Raw genomic sequence first — 23,855 nt, forward strand, 5'->3', positions numbered from 1 at the left:
GCATATATATATAAACCACAAAAAACCTGAGCTCACCCAAGTCCCTGCCTCCTAAGACAAACCACACAACGAGACAAAACACTGCGGCTTCCCAGCGCCTTCATCTTTCTAACCACAACCTTTGGAATCACCTTTTTTAACCCCTCACAAAGACGGAGAAAGAAAGGTTTTAAGGGCTTTTGCGAACCTCTCAACTTTCTTTGTAACTCCTCGCGCGGCGGCGCGTTTCGAGAAGCGCGTGGAAGCGAACTCTCTCCGCGCGCGTCGCTTTTTTTATTTCGGGGTTTCGGCGTTGGTCGCGGCGAGGGAGAAGCGGGGTCGCCTCGTAAATTATGTCGGCGTTTTCCCCGGAGCGTAACCGGGAGCTACCGCGCGTTTCTTTCCGCGCGATTCACCTGTAGAGCCCGCGCGTAAAAGCCCCGGCGGGGCACCCGAGCGTATCACCGACTTCCCCGAAAGCGCCGGGCGGACGCCTCTCGCTCAGACCCCGTCTGTCCTGAATCGAAAACGCGGACTTTGGCGCCCGGTTCGAGCTGCCCTCACCTTTGCTGACATTGTTGTGATGCGCATTCCGGTAGATCCGAGCACCAGCCGCAGGTTCAGCCCGCCCTCCAGCAGCCTTCAGCCGGCGGCGGGGAAGATGAGCGAGGCGCAGCAGGAGCAGAACGCCGCGGTGCCGAGGCTCCGGCAGCACGACAACCGGACGATGGTGGAGATCATCGCGGACCACCCCGCCGAGCTCGTGCGCACGGACAGCCCCAACTTTCTGTGCTCGGTGCTGCCGTCTCACTGGAGGTGCAACAAGACTCTCCCGGTGGCGTTCAAGGTCAGAAAGACGCTTTATTAAGATAGTCTTTATTTTACGTTTAACGGACCGCGGCTTAAACTCCGTAGGCGAGATTTCCAGCTATTTGCATGCGCTTTAACGTTCATATTCGGATGCATCGGCGCGCTTTTTGCATCCCTGTATTACTCGCATTATTATTTGAATTAGCCTGTTAATTAAAACCAGATTTAACAAGGTCTGGCCAAGATCCAGGCAGCGTTAAAAACGCACGGCATTGCGCAGAAACACGCTTCCGCGTGAATGATAAGTTTCGGGTCAGTTTGCAAAGTCTGCGCGAAAGTTAATCACGTCGAATCGCGTTTGTGCCACTTTGTGCTTCTTTTAACACTTTTAACACATTGCAATGAAATTATTTATCGCCGCTTTTTAGCGTGCACATTACTGGAATATCCCCAGCAGTGTTTAAGCTTTTACTACATCACTAATGCCTAAACTTACCTAACTATTAATAAACAGCAAATTAAAAATGTATTGAGGTACAGTTTGTAGTCAATAATGAATAAGTGTTGCTTTTTCTATAGTGTTTAGTTTCTTTTTCACCTATGCTTTAATATTAGCACCGGTATTATTGTTATTGTTATCATCTTTTTGGTTTGTTTGTTTTTTATGGGAGTTACTGATATTTAAAATGAGGAAAGAGAGAGAGAGAGAAGTGAAATCTGATAGATTTTGAGCTATTCATAGATGCAAACACATGCATGTTTAATCACACGGCCCGAATTACACACAACTATTAATACTTTCTCCGAAGATAGAGCATTTCATACATACAGGCTGCGTGTAAAGTATCAGTAACAGGAAGCGTTTTGTTCTGTAGACATGCTTGTGAGCCTGTGAAGCTGAACCAGGCATCAAAACATTACACAGAATTTTCTTGATTTTTTCAAGCAGGATTTGCAGCGTCTTTAGGATTTTGATGCAAGAAAAAGTGCAAAATTAAAAAAAAAAAAAAAACTATTTTAAATTCCAATATGCTTACATTTCAATAAAATGTGAATATTGTTTACAATATATTTATATTACCATTTTTAGAGTATATATATATATATATATATATATATATATATATATATATATATATATATATTTTTTTTTTTTTTTATTTTTTTTTTTTTATTATTATTTTTATTATTTTTATTTTATTTATTTTTTTTGCTGAATCACTAGTGATGTTTAAGTATTGGTCTATTTAAGTCATCACCAATTTAAGCAGATTTAAAAAAAAAAAAAAAAAAAAAAGACACATTTAATAACAATCTAGCTTTTACTTCTTGCATGTTTTGATGGTTTTTCTGTGTTATTGACCTCCAGAGGTCCCCTCCAGTCGGGATCACGGGTCTGTTTTCATCAGTCCGTGACCAAAGAGAGAAATGCAGGGTAAATGCGTCCGGTTTCTGCTCAGGTTGTCGCTCTGGGAGACGTTCCTGACGGGACGGTGGTGACGGTGATGGCAGGAAACGACGAGAACTACTCGGCAGAGCTGCGAAACGCCTCGGCTGTCATGAAGAATCAGGTGGCGCGTTTCAACGACCTGAGATTCGTCGGCAGGAGTGGAAGAGGTTGGTGCTTCCGCTTTAATTTGATCTATTCTTCGGCTTTGGCTCGAGCATGAAAAGGGGTACAATCACAAATGCCGTGCGCCACCCGAATGCCCCCGAAACACATAAAATGGATCGATACGGCCTTCTGGGTGGCTTTTAAAATGCAAATTATACATCGCACGTTTTACATGAACACAATAGGACGCCGTCCAGGATTAGCCGCTTGCAGAAACATCGAAAAGAACGGATGAGAAAATTTGAGTGCTTTTTTTTTGTTGCATTTCCTACCTAATACTTTTCTGTTACGTCCACCCTAAAAAAGTCGTGAAGTCGCAGGCCGCTTATGCGTGGATGAACGCCTGCTTTTGATACGCTTGCAATTACTGTCAGAGGCAAAATCCCGCTCTTGTGATCCTGTCGGAAGAAGGCAGGTCTTTGAAGCGTCTGGGACGGGCAGCGAGATCAGAAGAGAGGCTGCGGTCTAGACTTGTCCTTATAATCCACACGGGCACTTAGAGCGAGGCAGGGAATCCCTCAAAGCTGCTGCAGGTGAAGTCTGGAGAAGATGTGTGACAAACATCAACAGTGTCCCACGCTGGAGGTTTATGGCCAGTTAACAAAAAAAGGTCATTCTGCCTGCCAACGTATGAAAGGAAAAGATAGAAGTGTATAATAATAGTGCATTTCGAGTAAATAAAGTCAAAAATAGTTCACTAATTCATTCAAGTTCATTTTAATTAGCGCCGGCGTGATTAATCGCATCCAAAATAAAAGTTTTTGCGTACGTATTATATGTGTGTGTATTATGTGAATTTAAAGTGAATTAAAAAATAATATTTATATTCATATAATTGTAATGTAAATGTATTCCTTTAATATGTACATGCATATATTTATATAAACATAATATATGTACATAAAACAGTATTTTTTTATAAAAATTTAATAAAACGCTAATACTTTTTGGATTAAAAAAGGCACTGCCCAGCACAATATTTGCTATCATTATTAAAATTATTAAAGTGCATTAGGTAATTCCATTTGTATTATTAATTATTTTTATTGTTATTTCATATATATATATATATATATATATATATATATATATATATATATATATAAAAAAAACGCTAAATTTATGTTATATTAAATTATATAATTATATAATATTAAATTATATTATAATGTAGGTCACATGCTATCTTGTTTTGTAGATATTTTTATGACCTTTGGCCAAAATAAAGAACAAGTAAATCAGTTAACCACTACTTAAACACAATAAATTAAAAACTAAATTACGTTAAATGCCCAAAAATATTTGAAAAATACTTTCGGTTTATTTTTCAAGGCTGCTAAAAGATTATGGTGCAATTATGAGAAAAAAAAAAAAAAAAGTGAACCAGCCATTTGGACCCGAATATGCCAATAATCCGGCCTATAAATCAGCCGATTGCAACTTTTGGGGTCTGTGGTTTTATTTTGTGGCTCGTGGGTCATCGGTCGGAGTGGACTGCTCTCAGCGACGCATGTCCTCACACACCCTCGACACGCGTGTGTGTGTGTGTGTGTGTGTGTGTGTGTGTGTGTGTGCATCCGTGTTATCTCCTCACAGCTGTCACAGTCAACAGGGCCTTGGCCCGCATGGAGACCCACACCTTCACGGGCTTAGGTTTCTTCTATCTATGACACGGGATCTGGAAGAGGAAGTCGGCGAGGAGATAGCGCGGCATAAGGAAATTAAATATGGAAAACGATACGAGGCGCGATGCGGAAGATTAGAATAAGATCGACCGCAATCAAACAGACGGCATCAGGAAAAAATAAGTCACTAAAAGCAAACCACTCGGTTTCTGCAGAAACACTTTTTTGCGCTGCGCCCTTGTTTACGGATGGATGTGGAGATGCTGGTTGGGTCGGGACGGGCCGGGATGTTTGTTGTTGATCGAGACTTTATGCCTTTCGCACGCAGTCTGTCTCGGTCTGTTTAGGAAATCATTTGGAACAGACAGAACCCTTCCGGACGAGCCGGGGTTTGGGATATTTTTAGCAGCTGGGCAGCGAGCGTTGGATGGATGGCAGATGCCAGGGCCGGTTAGACGCGGCGTGTGTGTGTGTGTGTGTGTGTGTGTGTTTGGTATCAGCTCGGGTGGGTCTGGGCATCTGCTTTCGGGGGCTCGTGGACGGATTCCTGTGGGCAAAAAAAAACGAACTACTTGCACGAGAATATCCCGAAAACCGACAACGTGGGAGAATGCTATATGAGAAATCCATGGCTGTTTATTCTGTCAAATTTATTTTTGCTTAATTATACGTTCAGTTAATGTCTTTACTTATTGCATGAGGTTAATTGGAACGTCAGTAAACCAAAAAATGCTGTGTATATGGGAAACGCATGACTTTTTCTTCTCTAAAATGTTATTTAATTAATAGAAAGAGACATTTATTTTGAGAGATAGGAAATGCATATCCTATAAAATATGCTGTTTAATTAATTAGAGGTTTAATTAAGGAGTAATTACTGTAGCAAGACCAATTAAAAATGCTGCGATGTATTAAAAAATATATGCTCAATTTATCTTGAGTAATTTTGCAAGATTAACCGGAACGTCATTACATCGAATAATATTAGTTCTAAAAAATATGAGAAATGCACGGCTTTTTTTGCCCAAAAGACCATTCGTGGTGGACGCTTTTTGCTGGACGTTTGTCTAACGTTGTTTAAATGTTGCCGTTTGGTTCAGAGAACATTCGAAAGCAACATCTGCAAAACGATCGAATGGAACGTTCCCGAAATGTTCACCGAGGATTGTATTCTTTAAAAACATCTCAAAAATCGACATAACGTTAAGAAATGAACTTAAGGGGAGCATTAGCAAGACATTCACGAGTTTGCCGAGAAAATATGCTTAACGCTTAAACGGGTAATTACTGGAGCAAGAATTACTGTGAAAGATTTACCGTACAACAGTGTTGGTGACTCTATAAAATGCCGGTATATGGGAAATGAAGCGTTTTCATTGGTTGCCGGGTGGTCCTAGCCGAAAGCCGTATGTAGTTGTATGATATTAGAGTGGGTTTTACAGCATGCTTTAGTTTTTCTGCTTGAAAATCCGAAGTGTTCGGGAAAACAGCTATTTATTTATAAAGCGTTTCGTTTGAGCGCATGAGCTCCGTACCCAGAGCCGCCGAACCCCAATGAATACCAATGAAGCATAAAACTCAAACAATGGTCTCGTGACGTTCTGCGTATTTGAACGCTCTTCCCGTTCCAAGGGCTACTCAATTAATCCCAGCGATCTAGAGTAAGAAGTGTGTGTATCGTGTCAGTCCTTTCCACCCACTTCTTCCTGTCTCACTGCAGATCGCTGCTCTGAGGATGCGTCACGCCTGACTTCACTGCATGCTTTGAGCATTACTGCTAAGTTTGCCTCATTAGAAGTATCTTAGCATTTCCTGTGCGCTGTTGACGGAAAGCGTCACCTCTATAACGCAACGGTATCTTGTGTTGAAGTTCATCGGTAATAGTCTTTTAAATGCTACAAGTTCCCACATTTACGAACATTTCATCTGAAAAACGGAAAAGCCGATCAGTAAAAGGTCACGTAAGATGAGAAATCTGGTGTTCACTCGATAGTGACTAATTACAGCACCGCTGTAGATTCTGGGCTGATTTAAAAATGAAACCCAAATGGGAGCGCATTTGAGAAGCAATGCTAGCAAACGAGCAGAGTTTGCATTTTTTTTGCATTTGCAAAAAACGGTGCCTTTCTTGCAGGAAAATATCTAAGACACAAACAAACATTCTTAATGAAAATAAAATTATTGTTCTTAACATACTATTCTTACATAACATAATCAACACAATATTAATGTCTATTAATCTTATAATTTATACATTTTATATATACCTTTAAGTGTGTGTGAGGTATCTATATATATATATAGAGAGAGAGAGAGAGAGAGAGAGAGATAGCAATGCAACAGAAGTTGAAAAAAATGTAAAAATTCACATTAATTTACTGCAATAAAGACAAAATAATTGTACATTAAGCAAATTAAATACTAATATCTTCAAATCTTTCAATTAAATAAATGTAAATGTCTTAAAATCATATTTAAATATTAATAATTTAATATATATTTAATAACTATATATATATATATAACAACTCAAATGTATTTATATATATATATATATATATATATATATATATACATTTGAGTTATTATATATATATATATATATATAGTTATTATATATATATATAAATATTATATATATTTTAATATACTAAGATATTAAGATATAAAGATATATACTAAGATATTTAAGATATTAAAATATGTTTTCAAAATATATTTTCAGTGTGTGCATGTATATATATATATATATATATATATATATATATATATATATATATATATATATATATATATATATATATATATATATATATACACATACACACTGAAAATATATTTTGAAAACGTATTTTAATATTTTCATATTTATGTTTATACAAATTTGGAGACTCGCTCAGTTCATTCCACCCGAATGAATGCTACACGAATTCTTTTTTTATGCATTTCTGATTTGTCATGTCCGACAACTGATAAATTCGACGGTCAGCAAGGGTCACTTTCCAAACTAAATCCATTCTTGTCCGTCGCGCCCAGGCCCTTTCAATCGGCCGAGTTCCTCGCGGTTAAAATCCCACCGTCACCAGCAGAGAAATGCAAATGACGCGTGGCGATGAATGCCCCGCATTGTCCGGCGGATTAATCGGGTTTGAACCTTTTTGTGTTTTGCAGGAAAGAGCTTCACGCTGACAATCACGGTATTCACGAACCCGCCGCAAGTGGCCACTTACCACCGAGCCATAAAGGTCACAGTGGACGGACCTCGGGAGCCGCGAAGTGAGTACCAGCCCAAATATCGCACGTCACGTGACTAGATGAATGACGCGGCGCGGGCCGATGCATGAATGGCCGCGTTACGGTAGCGTTTTAAAAACGCCTGCCTCGATACACAAAGACGGCCTTTGAGGAGCGGCGAATACAAAATGAAAATGTTTACCGTATTGGCCTCTCGTGTCTGTCCGTCATCGTGCTCTTACGAGCGGGCGCCGTGCGGACCCCTCGACCTCTGACCCCAGCTCTGCCGGTCTTCTCAATGGAACAATTGCATACTGCGTACGGCCTGTTGTTTTTAAACCCCGCTCTGCTTCCTGTGTGATGAACAAACATACATATCTATATATAAACTTGTATGTAATTCAATCTAAAAGAACCTCTATTTTACGTTAACACCTATTTATTGCTTGTTAGCATGAATATTGCTATATTATAGCCATTTATTAGTGTTAATTCTGCACACATTAATGACTTATTAACTATTAATAAGCGGCAAATTAAGATTTTTTGGAGGGATATCTATTGTTTTAAAAGTAGTATGCATACTTATTTCAGGATAAACATTTTAAACTGAACTTTACGTCACATGACCTGATTAACTTAATGTTTTTTCACAACGTGATGCCCATGTAAGTAAAAGAAATATTATTGTAGCAAGTAAATACTGCTGACATTTTTAAACTTTAATTCAATGCATGACTTGCAGTTTCTTTTTAGCTGTTTGTGAAATGAAATTCCCTTCAATTTTCCAAAATGCGCTTTGTATGAAAGCCTATTTCCCCCATCGGATCAAACAGAATAATAGTAATAATTATAATTAATAATAAAAAAAATCGCAAAAAAGGTAATTGCAACTCAAAAGTGAAAATTTTGAGATATACACTCAGAACTGTGACGCAATAGTGAAATATATATATATATATATATATATATATATATATAACTCAAAACCCAATTTGAACTCAAATATAAATTGCAAGATATAAAATATACATGTTAAATCGACAGGTTTTTTTTAAAATTTAAACTCAGAAGTGCGATAAACTTTTACAAATACGTTTTGAAAATTTAAATAATATCACATCGTGATATACTGTCACAATTACGATAAATACGATTTATTTAAATGCTTTCATATTACATAGTACGTGGCGCATTGAATTCAGTACGCAGTAAGCAAATCTTCCATTCCCAGGATGCGACTGAGCCGATGTAAAATTGAGCATGTTGCATTTTGGGACGCTCTGCAACTGGAAATTTCGCTCCATGCATACAGAAATTTCACATACTGTGCGCATTAAGAAAAGCATGCAAGCATGCTATTGTGAACGCAGCCACGCTCTTGTATATGATGCACTGAAGGAATAATCCATCCTATGGTTGGGTTACAAAGAAAGCCAGGATGTGTTTCCAGACAAAATCCATTTTGTACATCAATATTGGGTCATTATGCGATCAGCTAGATTTATAAGAAACCATTGAGACGTTTCTCAGACGCAAAAAAAAACGAAACGCTTTAAAGTTTTCCCGATACATTGAACAGAGACGTGTCACGGAAAGGAGAAACAGCCCAGTGTTTTCTCTCTCAGAGGAACCCGATCTGGCAAAAAGCTCCAGTTATCCTTCAATTATGAAAAAGCTGCTTCATCTGAGTTGATGTCTGGACTTGTGAGCTGTGTGCACCGCTCTGCTCAGTTGCTCTCGCTGCACGAAAAAAAAAAAAAAAAAAAAAAAAAAAAAAAAACTGTTAGAAGACGCTGCCAAATTGAAGTTTTCACACTGAGCCCCAGGACCAGTAAATACACACAAGCTGTCGTGAATTACTTTCATGCGGCGGAGAACGGGATCAGGAACACGCCGTGCTTGGCTTTCTTTTTTTACATTAAAGTCTGACATTACGGCCAGAGTTCTTCACGAGACGACCTTTTGTGGCGGGATAATCTAATGAAAGTACATCGCATTCTGTCAGCCGTTAATGGTGACTGGCAGATGTTTCTTACGCTTACGTTTTATGCAAACCGGTTTGCTTTCGGTGGTGGAATTACTCAAAGCTTTCGGGATATGACAGCAGGCTTTAAATCTGCTGTGGGTGTGTGTTTCTAAATGACTGCGACCCCGTTACCTTTCAACGGGGGACCGTAATATCATAAAACCCACCACAACAGCTTTTTACATGGCGTTGGTTTCTGACGTTACACCAAAAGGATTTTTTTTAAGACTCTTACTTTGATTTGACTCAAAATAGTATTTGAAAATCGAACAAAACTTTGAACATAATAGCTTTAATGAGGGGGGAAAAATACAATCCTGTGAAGCGTTTCGACTCACGTGATGTAATTAAAATGGAATATCAAAGCAGGGCTCAACGCTGCTCTGCGATTGGTGGAATTTTAAAGCGGAACTCACCGGGACTCTCTGATTGGTGGACTTTAAAAAACACAGAAGCCTGGGTAATGTAGTTCTACTCACAAATTAAATGGTAAAAATTATCATTTAAAAGAAAAAAAAAGTTGAAATAATGGTTTTAAAAGAAGCAAATACCAATGATTAACAACCTTGTATATTGCAGTATATCTTTCTTTAACTCTTTATAAGTCCTTCGTCTGATGCGGGGTTCCTGTGAGCCTTTTAAAAAGTAGCTTGTAAATCTATCTTTATACAACGAATCCCGGATTTCAGTCTCGTCAACTCGTCAAGTGCTGGCAATATTATGGCATAATGCTCAATTACAAGCAATTAAAAGGCTGACCGGGAACGCCGTGAGATTAAGACGCTTGGAAAAATACCCCAAAAAGCACCAAAATGATTAACTTTTCAGGGGGAATCCAACGTTGAGAGTTAAGGGTCATCGCTTAAAATCAATTTAACTATGGAGAAAATAAATGGAATTGTTACACTGTTTCCCTCGGGACACCCTAGCAATCCCATAGCAACGCCCTGGTTACCACCCACCAACATTCCGTGTGATTAATTACCTCGATTAGTCACACGCAGACACAGAGTCTGACGAGCTCTGCTGTAGATCCGGCTCTGGCGCGTTCAGTAGAAGCACATGCCAACCTGCCTGGCACACAGCTGTTGCCACTGGCCTCGTCCTCAGAGATAACTTTCTCGCGGCAAACCCAACAATATCGCTCCTCAACGTCTTGTTTCTTCCTCCTCGTCTCAATGAACACATCTGGCAGCGGCGCATCCAAGGCACTTTATGCCAGTGTGTGATCTTCATTCATTACGGATTAATCTCGCCCCCTCGGGCATCTCTGATCTGACGGCCTTTCATCTCCCTCGCCTCATTCATCTCAGCTTTTCTTTCTGACTTTGTGTTTATCGGGGAAAATACCAGTCACGACTTCCAAACGCAGCTTCTGGTGGTGTAAACACGAACGTTTTAGTGAGCCGAATTATACGGTTGGCGCAAGTGCTTTTTATTTGATAGTCAGTATCAAATAAGTAGCGTAGATAATAATTAGGACTATTATCGTTCACTAAAACCATTTTCATTATGTGAACAATAACCGCTATAATATATAAGATAAAAGTTTGTTTCCGAGGCAAAATGTTTTATTTTTAAGTTAAATTTAAGTAAAAAAAAACTATAAAAACAAAAATGTAATTTAAATTATTAGCAAAAAATATAATAGTATGCTGCAAAATAAATAAATAAATAAATAAGGAATTATAATATAATATTTCACATATTATAAATATTGTTTTAGCTGCATTTTTTATTTAACGTGAAAGTCCAGGCAGAAAATGACCAGTATTGGTTTTTATAGTGTCCAGTGATACTGGATCCATATAAATTGAAACCTCCAATAAGTCCAAATAAGTAAAGAAGGATTGGCTCAAAAATGTCTTTTTTGGGCATCACATGGGCATCGATGGTGTTCAAAACCACCAAAAAACCTGTATGAGAGGAATAAGAGAGACCGCTCATTCCAAACTATCTTCCTTTTAAATAACACCCCAAGTAAGACCAGAGATATTTAAATAAATAAGATCAATTATAATAGGTTTTGGTTAAGAGCTCATAAAAGATCCGATTTTTACATTTTTCCATGATCTGTGCAACAGAAAGATTCTATTTATTCTTTTATGGAACCATGAATGCCATTAAATAATCTTTTTTACAGAGAATGAGTTTTCAAACAAGTATAGATATGCATATATAGATTCATTATTATTATTTAGGTCGCGGTTGCGTTCGTGCGCTTGGGGTGATCGAATGAGGAATCTACCAAGATGTTGTTATTTACACGATCGTCAAGGATACGCAGAGACGCTTTTTAAAAGTCTCAGTTACACTGAAACGCTTTCAAACTGAAACGTTTTTCGAAAGTCTCCGCTGTACCTCGAAAACGCCGGCTTCACGTGAACATTGGGCGGAAACACAACAGCCTCTTCTGAGGTTTGCTGAGGGGTTTCATGACTTGCACTTTTAAGCAAATGATGTTTCGGCTCAGTCTATCCGAAGCGCTGCGGAAGGCAGGTGGCCGGCAGGAAATGACACATTCAGAGGCATTCGGAGTTGTGCAACGTCCTGCGTGTGTGCGCCGCGTAGCTGCCTCTGCCTCTGCCTGTTTACACATTCCTCCTGCTCTTAAGAGAGAGAAACAGAGAGACACGCACAAAACGGCGCATTCAGAGACGCAGGCAGACGTTCGGGCCTTTAATTAAGCTCCGGGGTCGCGCAGATCTTCCCCAGAGGACAGTCTCGTACTCGTACAGCGCAGAGAAGCCATCGGTAGTTTTGAAACGTGACTGTTGGTTTCTAGTTGGTCATTAGCTGGTAAACCAGACCAGCTCAAACCAACTAGACACCAGATACCATAGTTAGCAGAAGAAACCAGTGAGATCGGCGTTATCATGGCATCACAATATATATTTTTCATGCTAATTATTTTTCATTTTTATTAGAAGGTTTCGGTAATTTTGTTGCTTTTTTGGTTATTTTTATTATTTTATGTTTATATCGTTTCTACTAATGTATTTCAGTATCAACGAGAATATTACTAATTATAATTAACAGTTAAATTAGTATACATTTTTATCATTTCCATTCGTATTTTTTTTCAATTTTTTGTTTCTGTATTGCTTTGCTAGTTTTAAAATATATCTATACAGTATATCAATAACTTTATTTACGTTTCTTGATAGTATTAATGTCCATTTTATGCAAATTTTGTATTTCAGTCGCATCAGTATTTCATAAAACGTTTCTTTTATGGTTGAGACCGAGAATGAGCGAGTTTTTTTGTTCAATTTGAGTTAGAGAAATAATTTTATTAGTCAAATATAGCATTATTAGCAGTTTGAATCGTGCTGCGTATTTGGCGTTTTCATTTTAGCATTTCTTTTTACTACTTCTTTGTCTATTTTCTCAGCAACCAGCAGAAGCTAAATCGTTTTTGTAGTAATTTCGGATAGCGTTCGCTTTAAAAAGTAACAGCATTTGTATGGTTTTAGTTTAGTTACAACAACCCTGTCTGAGATGTCAGTCCTAACTTCAGGCATGCCTACATAGGGTGTGTGTTTTGATACGGAGGTGGTCCACACGTTTCCCTAACTATTGAGAAAGGGCAGATATTTTGCCTAGCGTGAAAATTCCCCAGCAACGTCTGCTCGTTTATAAAGAAAATATCACTTAGGAGATTCAACTGGAGACTGATCCAATTATCTCCAGCCAATGAGAGCCAAGACACACAAGAAGACAAGCGTCGGTGTTATTGCTGTAGGTAGGGAATGCTTGCAGCGAGTGATCAGACGCAGGGCTCTGGTGTAACTGTGGTTATTAAGAGTAATTTGGACTAATAGAGCGGGCGATTCAGAGGAGGCCTGTGTTACTCTTACCACCATGACCGCCAGTGTTCCTCGCTCTCCGTCATAATAGCGCCGTTCTTGCGTGATATCTGAGCCGTTCGCGCCGGTTTGTTGGTGGGCTCGACACGTGAAAGACGGTCTCTATGAGCCTGGGAGAGGGAAGAGAACAAAATCAATACGCGATTGTGCCGACTGATGTCACGTAAAACTAAATCATTTATCAGAAAAGCATTTTAAAAACAGGCAGACGTAATGCGCTAGGAAAAGCGCAGTGTTATTTTTAATATCGCATTTAATAAGCATACAGAGCGCTATGTTTAAAAGTGTCAAATGTTTTATATTATTTTCCTAATATATCAAAATGTTCGTGCTTTTAATTTTAAAATAAATTATATTTTTTTATATATTTATTTGAATTTAAGTTCATGTTTATTATAAATCAATTAATGCAGATTTTAAGTGTTTTTTTTAAGGTTATTTTTGCTTCCTAACATTATTTAGTAAAACAGAGTATTAATAATTCTATGAATAATTTGTATTAGTTTTTATTTTTACATTTCTCATTTTAAATTAATTTTTTTTTGACACGTTGGATCTTTTTTTTAGTAAAAGATGCATCGTTTTCACCTGATGGGCCGAAAATAACTAAATGATAAAGAACACAATTATTTTCTTGCTCAGAAAATGCATTTTCTGGCCTCTGCTGTAGATCTTCTGCTCCAGTGCTGTAATTCGGCGTAGCTGGAACGTCAGTGAAACATAAGAAAGCATTTTAAGCAGAAGTTTTGTGCACGGTCTGTACTTATGAAGGTAAATCTGTGTGAGGAGTCTCCTGCTTTGCCTGCGTTGGCTCTGTTAATTAATGCCACATCACATTGGGGAGATGGAAAACATGGCTTGTTTTTAAAAAGGTATTTGCCAAGATTATCCGTGACGCTGTGTTTTGACTGCCATGAAGACGGCTGGAAAAGAGCTATTGTCTCACTAATGCAGAACTCAGCCAAACACGTTTCACAGAGAGAGAGAGAGAGCAGGACGGTAAATGGCGTAAATGTTCTGAGTTTTTCCACCACTATCTAATTTGCACGCTTCTTTTTGATTTTATCTCTTACTTTCTTGTTTACTTCTTTGAGACAGTAAGGTATGTTGAGGATAAAGGACCCTGGGGTAAAAAGCACTTTACAAAAGCACTGATTGTATTTTTCACTTACAAAACATAAAACAACAACAAATTATTAATATCATAATCACCTGCTTGTTCTATATATATATATATATATATATATATATATATATATATATATATATATATATATATATATATATATTGTTTTTACAAAATGTTGTTCATTAAAACAAAATAAAATAAAATAAAAATATTTCCACTTATATAAAAATAATGTTATTTATTTAGTACAATTAATAATATTATAAAATGTTAGTCTTATATATATATATATATATATATATCTCTCTCTCTGTATATATATATATATATATATATATATATATATATATATATATATATATATATATATATATATATATATATCTTCTCTAAAATACTTTTCTAAATACTAAATAAATTCTAAATACTTTTCTAAATAAATAAAATAATTTAAAAATGAATAAAAAAGCTTTGCATGCAATTTTGAGGTTTAAACTAAACAAACTTTTTGTACCATTTCTTTAAAAGATGCTACTCAATCAATACAAAAATGTTTTTCACTACATAATATTTTTACATATACCATTTTTTCTTAATAAAAATACATTTTCCAGCAGAAGTTTTTTTTTTTTTTTTATATATATATAACAAATAAATAAATGCATTACTAAATATTAAAATACTAAATAACAAGAAAACACTACATTAAGATTGCAATCATCTCCGAGTGCAATAATATATGTTATAATTTGTATGTAATTTGGACTTTTGGTTTTTGTTTAATCAAAGCAAGCCTTGCCTGTCAATATATGGAACGGTCTGAGTAGGCGTATGGATCCATGTGCAGGCTTTTATTAAACGGTGCATGGTCATAACAGGCAGGCGTCGAACAGGGCTAACAGATATATATAGTGAGGCTAGGTACAACAAAATCCAGAGACAGGCGGAGGTCAGGTCAGGCGTGCAAACGATCAGAGAAACAGTAAACAGACAGGGTCAAAAACCAGGAAACAAAGACTAAGGAAAACTCGAGAACCAACAATAGAACAGGCGAAACAATGCAACCTGCAGGTGAGTGGCTTGCTACAGTTTTATAGTCCTGGAACAGGAAGTAGCAGCAGAGGAAGTGATCGAGATCACCCAGGGGGTAAGAGCTCCTCTGCTGGCTTGGTGATATACATAGCCTCCTAGGAGGCGACTCCTGGCGCTCCATAAAACAAACAAAAACACTGTGAGCTTGGGAGGGGTTATCGGGAGGGGGTCAGCAAACGGAGTCCAGGAGGAAGAGACGGAGGGAGGGAGCCAGGAGAAGACAGGAGTCCGGAGCGGGAGGTGATCCAGAGCCCAGCCTATGGTGGTCAACAGTGGAGCCGACGGAGGAGGAGCCATGGAAGAGGAACAGCCATCGACTTCATGGCGCCGACCCGATAGCGGCGAGCAGGTGGCGGAGAGACTGAAGGAGGTGGAGAGCGAAGATATACCAAGGTGACGTGAGGCTGGAGGTATCTAGGCGAGCATTTTTTAAAAATGTAAAATATAATTTATACAATACTAAACAACCAAAACTAAATATTTAATATAAATATAAAATTCAACATTTTTATTAAATTTTTTGGTTTAATTAGAGCCAAAGATTTTATATAAAATAATGTTATTTATTTAGTACAATTAATAATAAAAATATTAAAATATATATATATATATATATATATATATATATATATATATATATATATATATATATATATATATATATATATATATCTTTCTAAAATACTTTTCTAAATACTAAATAAATTCTAAATACTTTTAAATAAATAAAATAATTTAAAAATGAATAAAAAAGCTTTGCATGCAATTTTGAGGTTTAAACTAAACAAACTTTTTGTACCATTTCTTTTTAAAAGATGCTACTCAATCAATACAAAAAAATGTTTTTCACCACATAATATTTTTTACATAACCATTTTTTCTTAATAAAAATACATTTTCCAGCAGAAGTTTTTTTTTTTTTTTTTAACAAATAAATAAATGCATTACTAAATATTAAAATACTAAATAACAAGAAAACACCACATTAAGATTGCAATCATCTCCGAGTGCAATAATATGTTATAATTTGCATGTAATTTGGACTTTTGGTTTTTGGTTTAATCAAAGCAAGCCTTGCCACTTCTTTTTACACAAATGTTATTCAATGCTAAAATGAATTTCACCAGTTAAAATTGGTTAAAAAAGAATCCCTTTTCCCTTATTAGTCCTGTTGTCCTATCAAAAGCTTTCCGAGGCTAAAGGAATGAATAAATCCTCAGTGTTGTGCCAGCACACGTTTCACTGTATTGTTTGCGTAACAGCTTCTGACAATCAATATGTTGCGCATCAAATCTTCTATTGAAGTCTGACTGTTTACGTTGCGGTTTGCTCCGAGCCGCTCTAATTGCTCGATGCTGAAATGAGCATTAGCCGTGAACCTGTGATGTTCCTCTCCCTTTGAACGTCGCTCTGCGTGCACGGACAGGTAGAAGCGCGCAAAACACATACAAAAGCCAAGGCAGGCCATTCAAAGTGAAGCTAACGCGGGACGGCTCAGCTCGTACTTTCCCCCGGTGAGAGAAAAACACGACTGTTGCTGTTGGCAGAGAATCCCGATGGCTTCTATCAACAACAACGGGTTACACGACTAGCAATACACAGACGTACTGGCCAGGTGGAATAGTATTTAATATGGAGCCGTTATGAAAATACGGCATGCTTAGGGAATTTTGTGCTATTACCGAGGGTTTATATCAATGGCTGGCAATTTTAAATGCTACATAGCCACCATGTACTGGATCCAAGCTTGATTTATTTCAATTAGCGCAGGTTTTGTGTTTGTTCTGTACTGATTGGTCATAGACCTCACCGGCGCTCATGCAGTTGAGTGAAAGCATTATTTGTGGATCGTTTTGGCAACGCTCACTCAAAGAGTCGCGTAAGCTACATAACACAAGAACTGAAGTCGATGAAAATAATGAATCTGATATTAAGGTTACAATAGAAGAAATGCGTGAGCTATTTAGTTCCGGGCTGGCCCTTTTTGAGAAGGAAAAATCCCCCGAAAGTGCAAAAGTCAAAGCATTTTTTGGTGAGCTGTTATATCCCGTGTCAGCAAAGTCAGTGAGTTTTAGTCCGATGTGAAAACAGTAACTAGTATACTCAGGGAAAAAAAGAAAATCCTCTCCAGGTCAAAATGACCCAGAATACAACATGAGCAAACTCAGTCAGCTGCCTTTTAAGGGAACCAGAACTTCAGCAGAATCATTTTTCATGTGTGCTAGTAAAAGTAGACGCTATTAATACAGTATATCTCACAGTTTGCACAATTTTGTAAATATTTTTGAAATAAGTCTCTTTTGCTCACCAAGGCCGCATTTATTTGATCAAAAATAAAGTATATTATTGCAATTTAAAAACAGTTGCTTTATTATATATATTGCTGATTTTTCAGCATCGTTCGATTATACGCTGTGGAAACTTCTGGCACGATTTTGGCATGTTTTGGATGGTTGCCAGGGTGTTGTTATGCGGTTGCTAAGGTGCTCTGAATGGGTTGTTATGTTGTTCCTATAACATTGAAACCTCTTCTGCTCACCAACGCTGTATTTATTCAATCAAAAATACAGTAAAAACACCAAAATTGCGTAATATTATTACAATTTAAAAAAGCCGCTTTCTTTGCGAATATATTGTAAAATGTAATACATTCCTGCAATCAAAGCTGAATTTTCAACACATGATCCTTTCCGAATTTGATGCTTCATATGACACATTTAATTTTTTCCCAGAATAGACCGTTCAAAAGAACAGCATTTATTCGAAACAGAAATATTTCTTAATTTATGAAAAAATGCATTTGTTAAAAAACTGTCACGGTAATAAACCCCACGGCTCCGAGAATCGCTCTGGCCCCAGATCACCCCTCGAAACCAATCCGCGTCGGCCCCGGAATAAAAGTTTGCTTGTTGGAGTCACACGCTCGCGCGGCGTCCGATCGTTGCAGCCGGCCCATCGATTTCTGAAGCTCTAGTAGCATGTGTGCCCCTTCTTGGCGTGGTTGACTTCCTGAAGCTCTGAACACACGGACCACACAAGAGACTGGCTAACCTCCAGCGCTGCTTGGCTGCCGTCAGCTTTCTCCATTTCTCTCCCCCTCTCCGTCTACTTCTGATCCTCAGACCGAGCGGGCGCTCGGCCCCCGTCCTGTCCTTAAAAAGCTTTCTTCCCCCCCTTCGCTAATTTCGCGGGAGCTGCCATGTGAAATAATCCATTGTTTGACTCTTCAGAGGAGTCGGCCCTCCGCGGCACGGCAATTAAAGAAATGAAATCTAGACGGATGTATGTTTCCCTTTCTTCTTCCATGCGTTTTATTCCCCGTGTCGCCGCGGCGTGATTGATGCGCTCTGACGGCTCTGGCTGATATTTGATGTTGAAAGCGTGCTGGTGTTTAATGAGCGCAGGGTGTTATTGCGGGTCACGCCACTATCAGATGGCAATTTAACATGCAGCCGGAGGCCGCTCTGTGTTTACACGCTCATATTGTTTACCATCATTAGGCGTTTCTGCGTCAAAACACAGAGAAAACTTTCCTTGGGAGGATGTAAGCGTGGCTTTTTTTTCTGCACACGAAAAACCCCAGTACAAAGTTTGGGGTCAAAGACGAAATGTGACTTAACGTCCGTCACATGTGTCCGCTTTAAGGTTTACGGAGAATAAAATGTCAAAATTTGGTTGAAATAATGCTACGTTGTCATTCAGTGCAACGCAATATTTTTGTAAAAATTATAACCTGCTTACTCTGCTTAAAATGTATAAAAGAATTAGAAGCATGTACATTTTTATTAGGTTATTATGTAAAAATCTTCCTGACAAATGGGTAAAGCCTAGGATACTGGCAAATTTTAAAAATGTAATTATTATTTTTAATGTGTCAAAAATAGATTTAGACTAAATCAGGGAAAAATGATTTATTATTGGCTCAGAAAAACAAAAAATTGCAATTAATTTAAACGGAACACTTTTTTTCGTCTTTGACCCACACATATATATATTTGAATACTTTTATGCATTAAAATTGATGTCAGGAAAACCCTTTATAATCCTGTAGACGATTTATATTCCGAATAAATGCTGTTTCTTTGAGCTTTCTATTCATCAATCTTCAAAGTTAAAATGCATTTGTTTCCACAACAATATTAATAAATTAATAATAATACATGAGAATGTTTATAGAGCAGCGAATCGGCATATCAGTGTTGATTTCTGAAAGATCATGTGATTCTGACTGGCTTTGATCACAGGAACAAATTACAGTTTACAATATATTCAACATACAAATTGAATAGAACTATTTCTCAATTTTACCGTATTTTTTGATCAAATATTTTAATATATATCAAAGATTTTTTTTTACATTATAAGAACCGAATAACAATCCATACAGAACACCTTAGCAACCGCATAACAACACCCTGGCAACCGTCCATAACATTCCAGCATTGTGCCAGGAGGAGGTTTTGTAGAGATTACTTTCTTCACCCCCAACCAAAGTTTTATTCCTCAACCTTAAAACTAATAATCACGTTTTTTTGCCGTAACGGGATCTTTTCCCTTTATTGCAGACGTGTCCATCTGAGTAGCGCTAAGAGATGTTTTTGGCGCTGATGTAAACGTAAGAGCACTCTGCATGTCTCATAGGATGAGCGTTAGGGATTTTCCTTTCGTTCGTGCTGAATCATTCGCATCCCCCTTTTTTCATTCTGGAAATTTAGTCTTGGACTGCAAAACTAAGAGTCATTTTCTTCCATCCTCTCCAGCAGAGCTCAGAACATGTTCCTAGGACACACATGACGGTGCTAAACGTGATCTCCAAGGCTCTTGGGAAAAAAAGCGTCTGCTAAATGCCATAATTGTACAGAAATAGTAGGGTTACCAAACATTTCTGTACATGTGTCCCATGCAGTTTCAGAAGCCTCCAATCAAAAGTCAGAAAACACATTATGAACTCTAAAAATGATCTCTCTTAAAAAAGCTCCTATTTCTCCAGAAGTGCTCATAGCATCGTCTCATTTCTTTCTATACTTATATTGTTTAACGACTGTTTTCTCAATTTGTCTGCTTTCTCAAGGAAGCATCTTCTCATACTTTAATGATCTCTTTTATGTCTCCTGAGCAATTAAAGAGCGGTACATTAAAGAGTTTGTAGACTTTTATTGATTTATTATTGATGTTTTGACATCAGCGGCTTGCATTATGTAATACGCACAGATATCAGCTGCAGCAATGCTACTTTATATAAAAACGTGTTCCTGGTACAGAATTAAATAAAATTAAAGATGATTGCTCATTTTTATCTCACACTTGAATTCTAAATTTTTATAGCACACAATTGAAATTCAGTTTTTATATATATAAATATATCTGTATATCTCAACTGAGAATTCTGACTTTCCAATTTAATTGACAATTTTTTTTTTTTTTTGCAATTGCATGTTAACTTCTGTCAGATTTAAACAGCGAGATCTAAAATGTTTTTTACAATTCTATATTTGTATCTTGTCTTTCAGTCAGTTGTTTCAGAATTGCTAGTTAACATCTTAAGATTTTTTATTTATTGCTTTTTTGTATCTTGTATCTACCTGGCTTTTTTTAGTCAGATGTTTGGCTTTTTTAATCTAAGTTTCCATATTTGTAAAATTTAACCAATTAAATTTGGCGAAAACATCGTCTGAAGGGCCGGTTCCCTTTTTTTTGGCAGCTGTGGTATTAATTGTGCTTCTCTAACAGCGTAGAGCGAGAGGGAACACTTTCAGGGACTTACTCACGCTCTCAACGCAAAGCGCTCGACATTCATCTGTGAACGCGCCGCTGTGTTTGCTCAAGCGAACTCCGGAGCACAATCAGGTTTTGCGAGATTGGAGGTAGCTCTGGCTCGAACCGACTGGAGAGGGGCCAAGCTTTCGCGGGAGTTTCTCTTTTCTTCTGTGTGATATTTACTTTACAGCCATTCAGAGCAACCGACCGGGGCGAGACAGACAAGCGCGGAAAAAAAGACGCACAAAGTCCCTCTTTAACACATATTCTTCTGGAGTATTGACACAACAGTGTTGTTCCAATGAAATCAGGTTCTTTAGTGGAGATGCTGAGCTCCGTGTGGACTGGAAAGAGTGGTTCACGTGATGGGGAAGGAGGTGGACGGAGGGGCATGGCGTGACTCGTACTCTTTATTGCAGGATAGAGGACTTTTATGGGAAATGAATGAATAAACATTGGCGGGTCATGCTTTTGTCGTGACTCACAGACATAGTTTCAAGCATGATAGGAATAATAGGGAAATAAAGCAGTTGTGTAATTTGACTGTGAATTCTTTTGGATCCAAGCCACGGTGTAAAACGACGGCATGCACGGGCAGGTAGAAAGTCGATTTACTTCCCCTCCTTTTGTGCGCCGGTCGCTATTGTGAAAACTGAGATCTCTGCGATCAGAGGCCCGGAGATCGCGGACGCATCTGACCCACATACTTATCACATTCTGCTTGCTAAATAGCAAGGTTTAATCGTTTGGTAGAGACATTAAAGGGACAGGTCGTCCAAATATGAAACCTCTGTCGCCGTGTTGTTTGAAACATGCGTGCACCGTAATATTTAAGTATTTTGTTTTATACAACCCGTGTGCTATGTTTCATGAAGACATACAATAGCTGTTTGGGTGGAACAGACTGTAATTTTAATCTTGCCTTCAGCTGTAGATCTCAAATCTCATTACACTTCAATGAGTAATGACTATTTTAATTAATTGTGGTCTGTTCCTCTCCAAACTATCCAGTTTCAACCAAGGAGAGGGTGTGTAGATGATGCCTGAATGTTCTTTATTTACTGCGCTGTCCCTTTAAGAGTGCAGCGCTACCAAAACAAAAAAAGAAAGTCAGTTATGTCATTATTTATTTATTCTAATGTCATTGTGGAATATTTTGGGGAATCTACAAACTGACCTTTTCCATACAGTGAAATTGATCGAAAGTAACACCGTGAAAGCACCATGAAAATAATGAATGTGACTTCTTGTTATGAAGTCATACGATTGCTTTGTGTTCAGATTAAAGTTGTTATTTGAGCTCTGAAACCTCACCGACATAAAGCATCACACAAAGCTGTCACATGACTTCAAACGAGTTCATAAAAGAGGAATAACTATGGAAATATATTGAGCTTGGCGCCGCTTCATCTCTACACTTTCACTGAATGAAAAAGAGAAGCATGGACATTTTTGTATTACCCCGAAAGAAAAAAAATCAAGCAGGTGTGAAACTAAAAGGAGATTAAATTCACCCGTATATTACACTTCTGTTGAAAGTTATTCAAAAAAAAAAATGTCATCAGGATATTTTACTGCTTTGATGCAAAAAAAAATTCGACATGTGATTTTTTTGCTTATTGCAGGTGATCTGAAACTATACAACAGATTTTTGCCTGAAATCAGTTGCTTTTGGACTGTTTTAGTGCTACTTCCCCATTGACAGAAAGAGCATCAACAACATTTAAAGAGTAAAATTCGGAGAATCTAGAAAGAGTAAACTTGAGAATAAACACTGTAACAGAAAACATAAAAGTGCCATGAAAATAGTTTTTGTGCTTCATCTGAAGACCATGCAATAGATTTAAGGGTGTTATCAATCAATATGGCTCATTTGCATCTATTCGTCACACAAACCAATCATATGACTTCATAAAACAGAGAATGGATCACTTTTGCGGTTCTTGTTTTCCCACTATAGAAAGTGCAGCTTGAACATTCTGCTTAATATCTCTTTCGGAGTTTCTCAAAAGAAGGATAAAGCGTACAGGTTTGCAGCAACACGAGGGTGTGTAAATGTTCGTTTTTGAGTGAACTATCCCTTTCGAAAGTGGGTCGGAATCGAGCAGTGGGTGTATTAACTGCAATTTCTGTCATATATTGTTCGGTAGGACACAGACAGAAACTGGAAGACCCCCCTAAAGCACCGCTGTTCTCCGAGCGCCTGAGCGAGTTAGAGCGTTTACGACAGACCACCATGAGAGTTGCCGTGCAAACCCAGAGTCCCCGGCCGTCTCTCAACGCCACGCCGAACTCCTTCAATCCGCAGGGGCAAACTCAGATCTCAGGTAAACCGGCCCTTCAACGCAACTGTTTCAGTCTGTCAGCCATCACCTTTAGTGGAGGATCGTTATGATTTATGTAATACTGTGCAAACAGCGGAATTTGGAGAACAGGTAGGTTTATTTAAGAGGCCTGATTTGCTGGAGATAAACCTGCGGAGATGAAAGCCAGTGGGCGAGAATGATGCAAGAAATAGAAATGTCAATCAGATTTAAACAGGAGATACTGAAGGACCGAATCCGACAGCCGCAAACCCTTTTGTCTGCTGTTACGAGAATGAGGCATTATCTTTGCTTACATCACCTTAAAGGGACAGTTCACCCAAAAAAGAACGCTTGCTTGTTTACTCACCCTCATTTCAAGCCATACCTGAGCTTCTGTATGTAATCGAACA

At 37.9% G+C, this 23,855-nt stretch overlaps 2 protein-coding genes across 4 annotated transcripts in view; one reads left to right on the forward strand and one right to left on the reverse strand.

Moving 5' to 3' along the window:
• supt3h (SPT3 homolog, SAGA and STAGA complex component) overlaps nucleotides 1-677 on the reverse strand; it is a 94,316-nt gene extending 93,639 nt beyond the window's left edge. Inside the window, exon 1 of the mRNA XM_043262712.1 lies at nucleotides 544-677. Within this exon, the coding sequence (XP_043118647.1) occupies nucleotides 544-570 (27 nt within the window). The 5' untranslated portion in view covers nucleotides 571-677. The remainder of the gene's footprint in view (nucleotides 1-543) is intronic.
• Nucleotides 563-23,855, forward strand: part of runx2a (RUNX family transcription factor 2a) — a 35,982-nt gene continuing 12,689 nt past the window's right edge. The window contains exons 1-4 of one of the 3 annotated variants that reach the window (XM_043262709.1): nucleotides 563-826; nucleotides 2,250-2,406; nucleotides 7,201-7,305; nucleotides 23,290-23,466. In XM_043262709.1, coding sequence (XP_043118644.1) covers nucleotides 563-826; nucleotides 2,250-2,406; nucleotides 7,201-7,305; nucleotides 23,290-23,466 — 703 coding nt within the window. The remainder of the gene's footprint in view (nucleotides 827-2,249; nucleotides 2,407-7,200; nucleotides 7,306-23,289; nucleotides 23,467-23,855) is intronic. The other 2 variants (XM_043262711.1, XM_043262710.1) reach the window with 2 other exon arrangements.

This window comes from Puntigrus tetrazona, chromosome 17 (genome assembly GCF_018831695.1).
Source record: "Puntigrus tetrazona isolate hp1 chromosome 17, ASM1883169v1, whole genome shotgun sequence".
Classification (NCBI taxonomy): domain Eukaryota; kingdom Metazoa; phylum Chordata; class Actinopteri; order Cypriniformes; family Cyprinidae; genus Puntigrus; species Puntigrus tetrazona.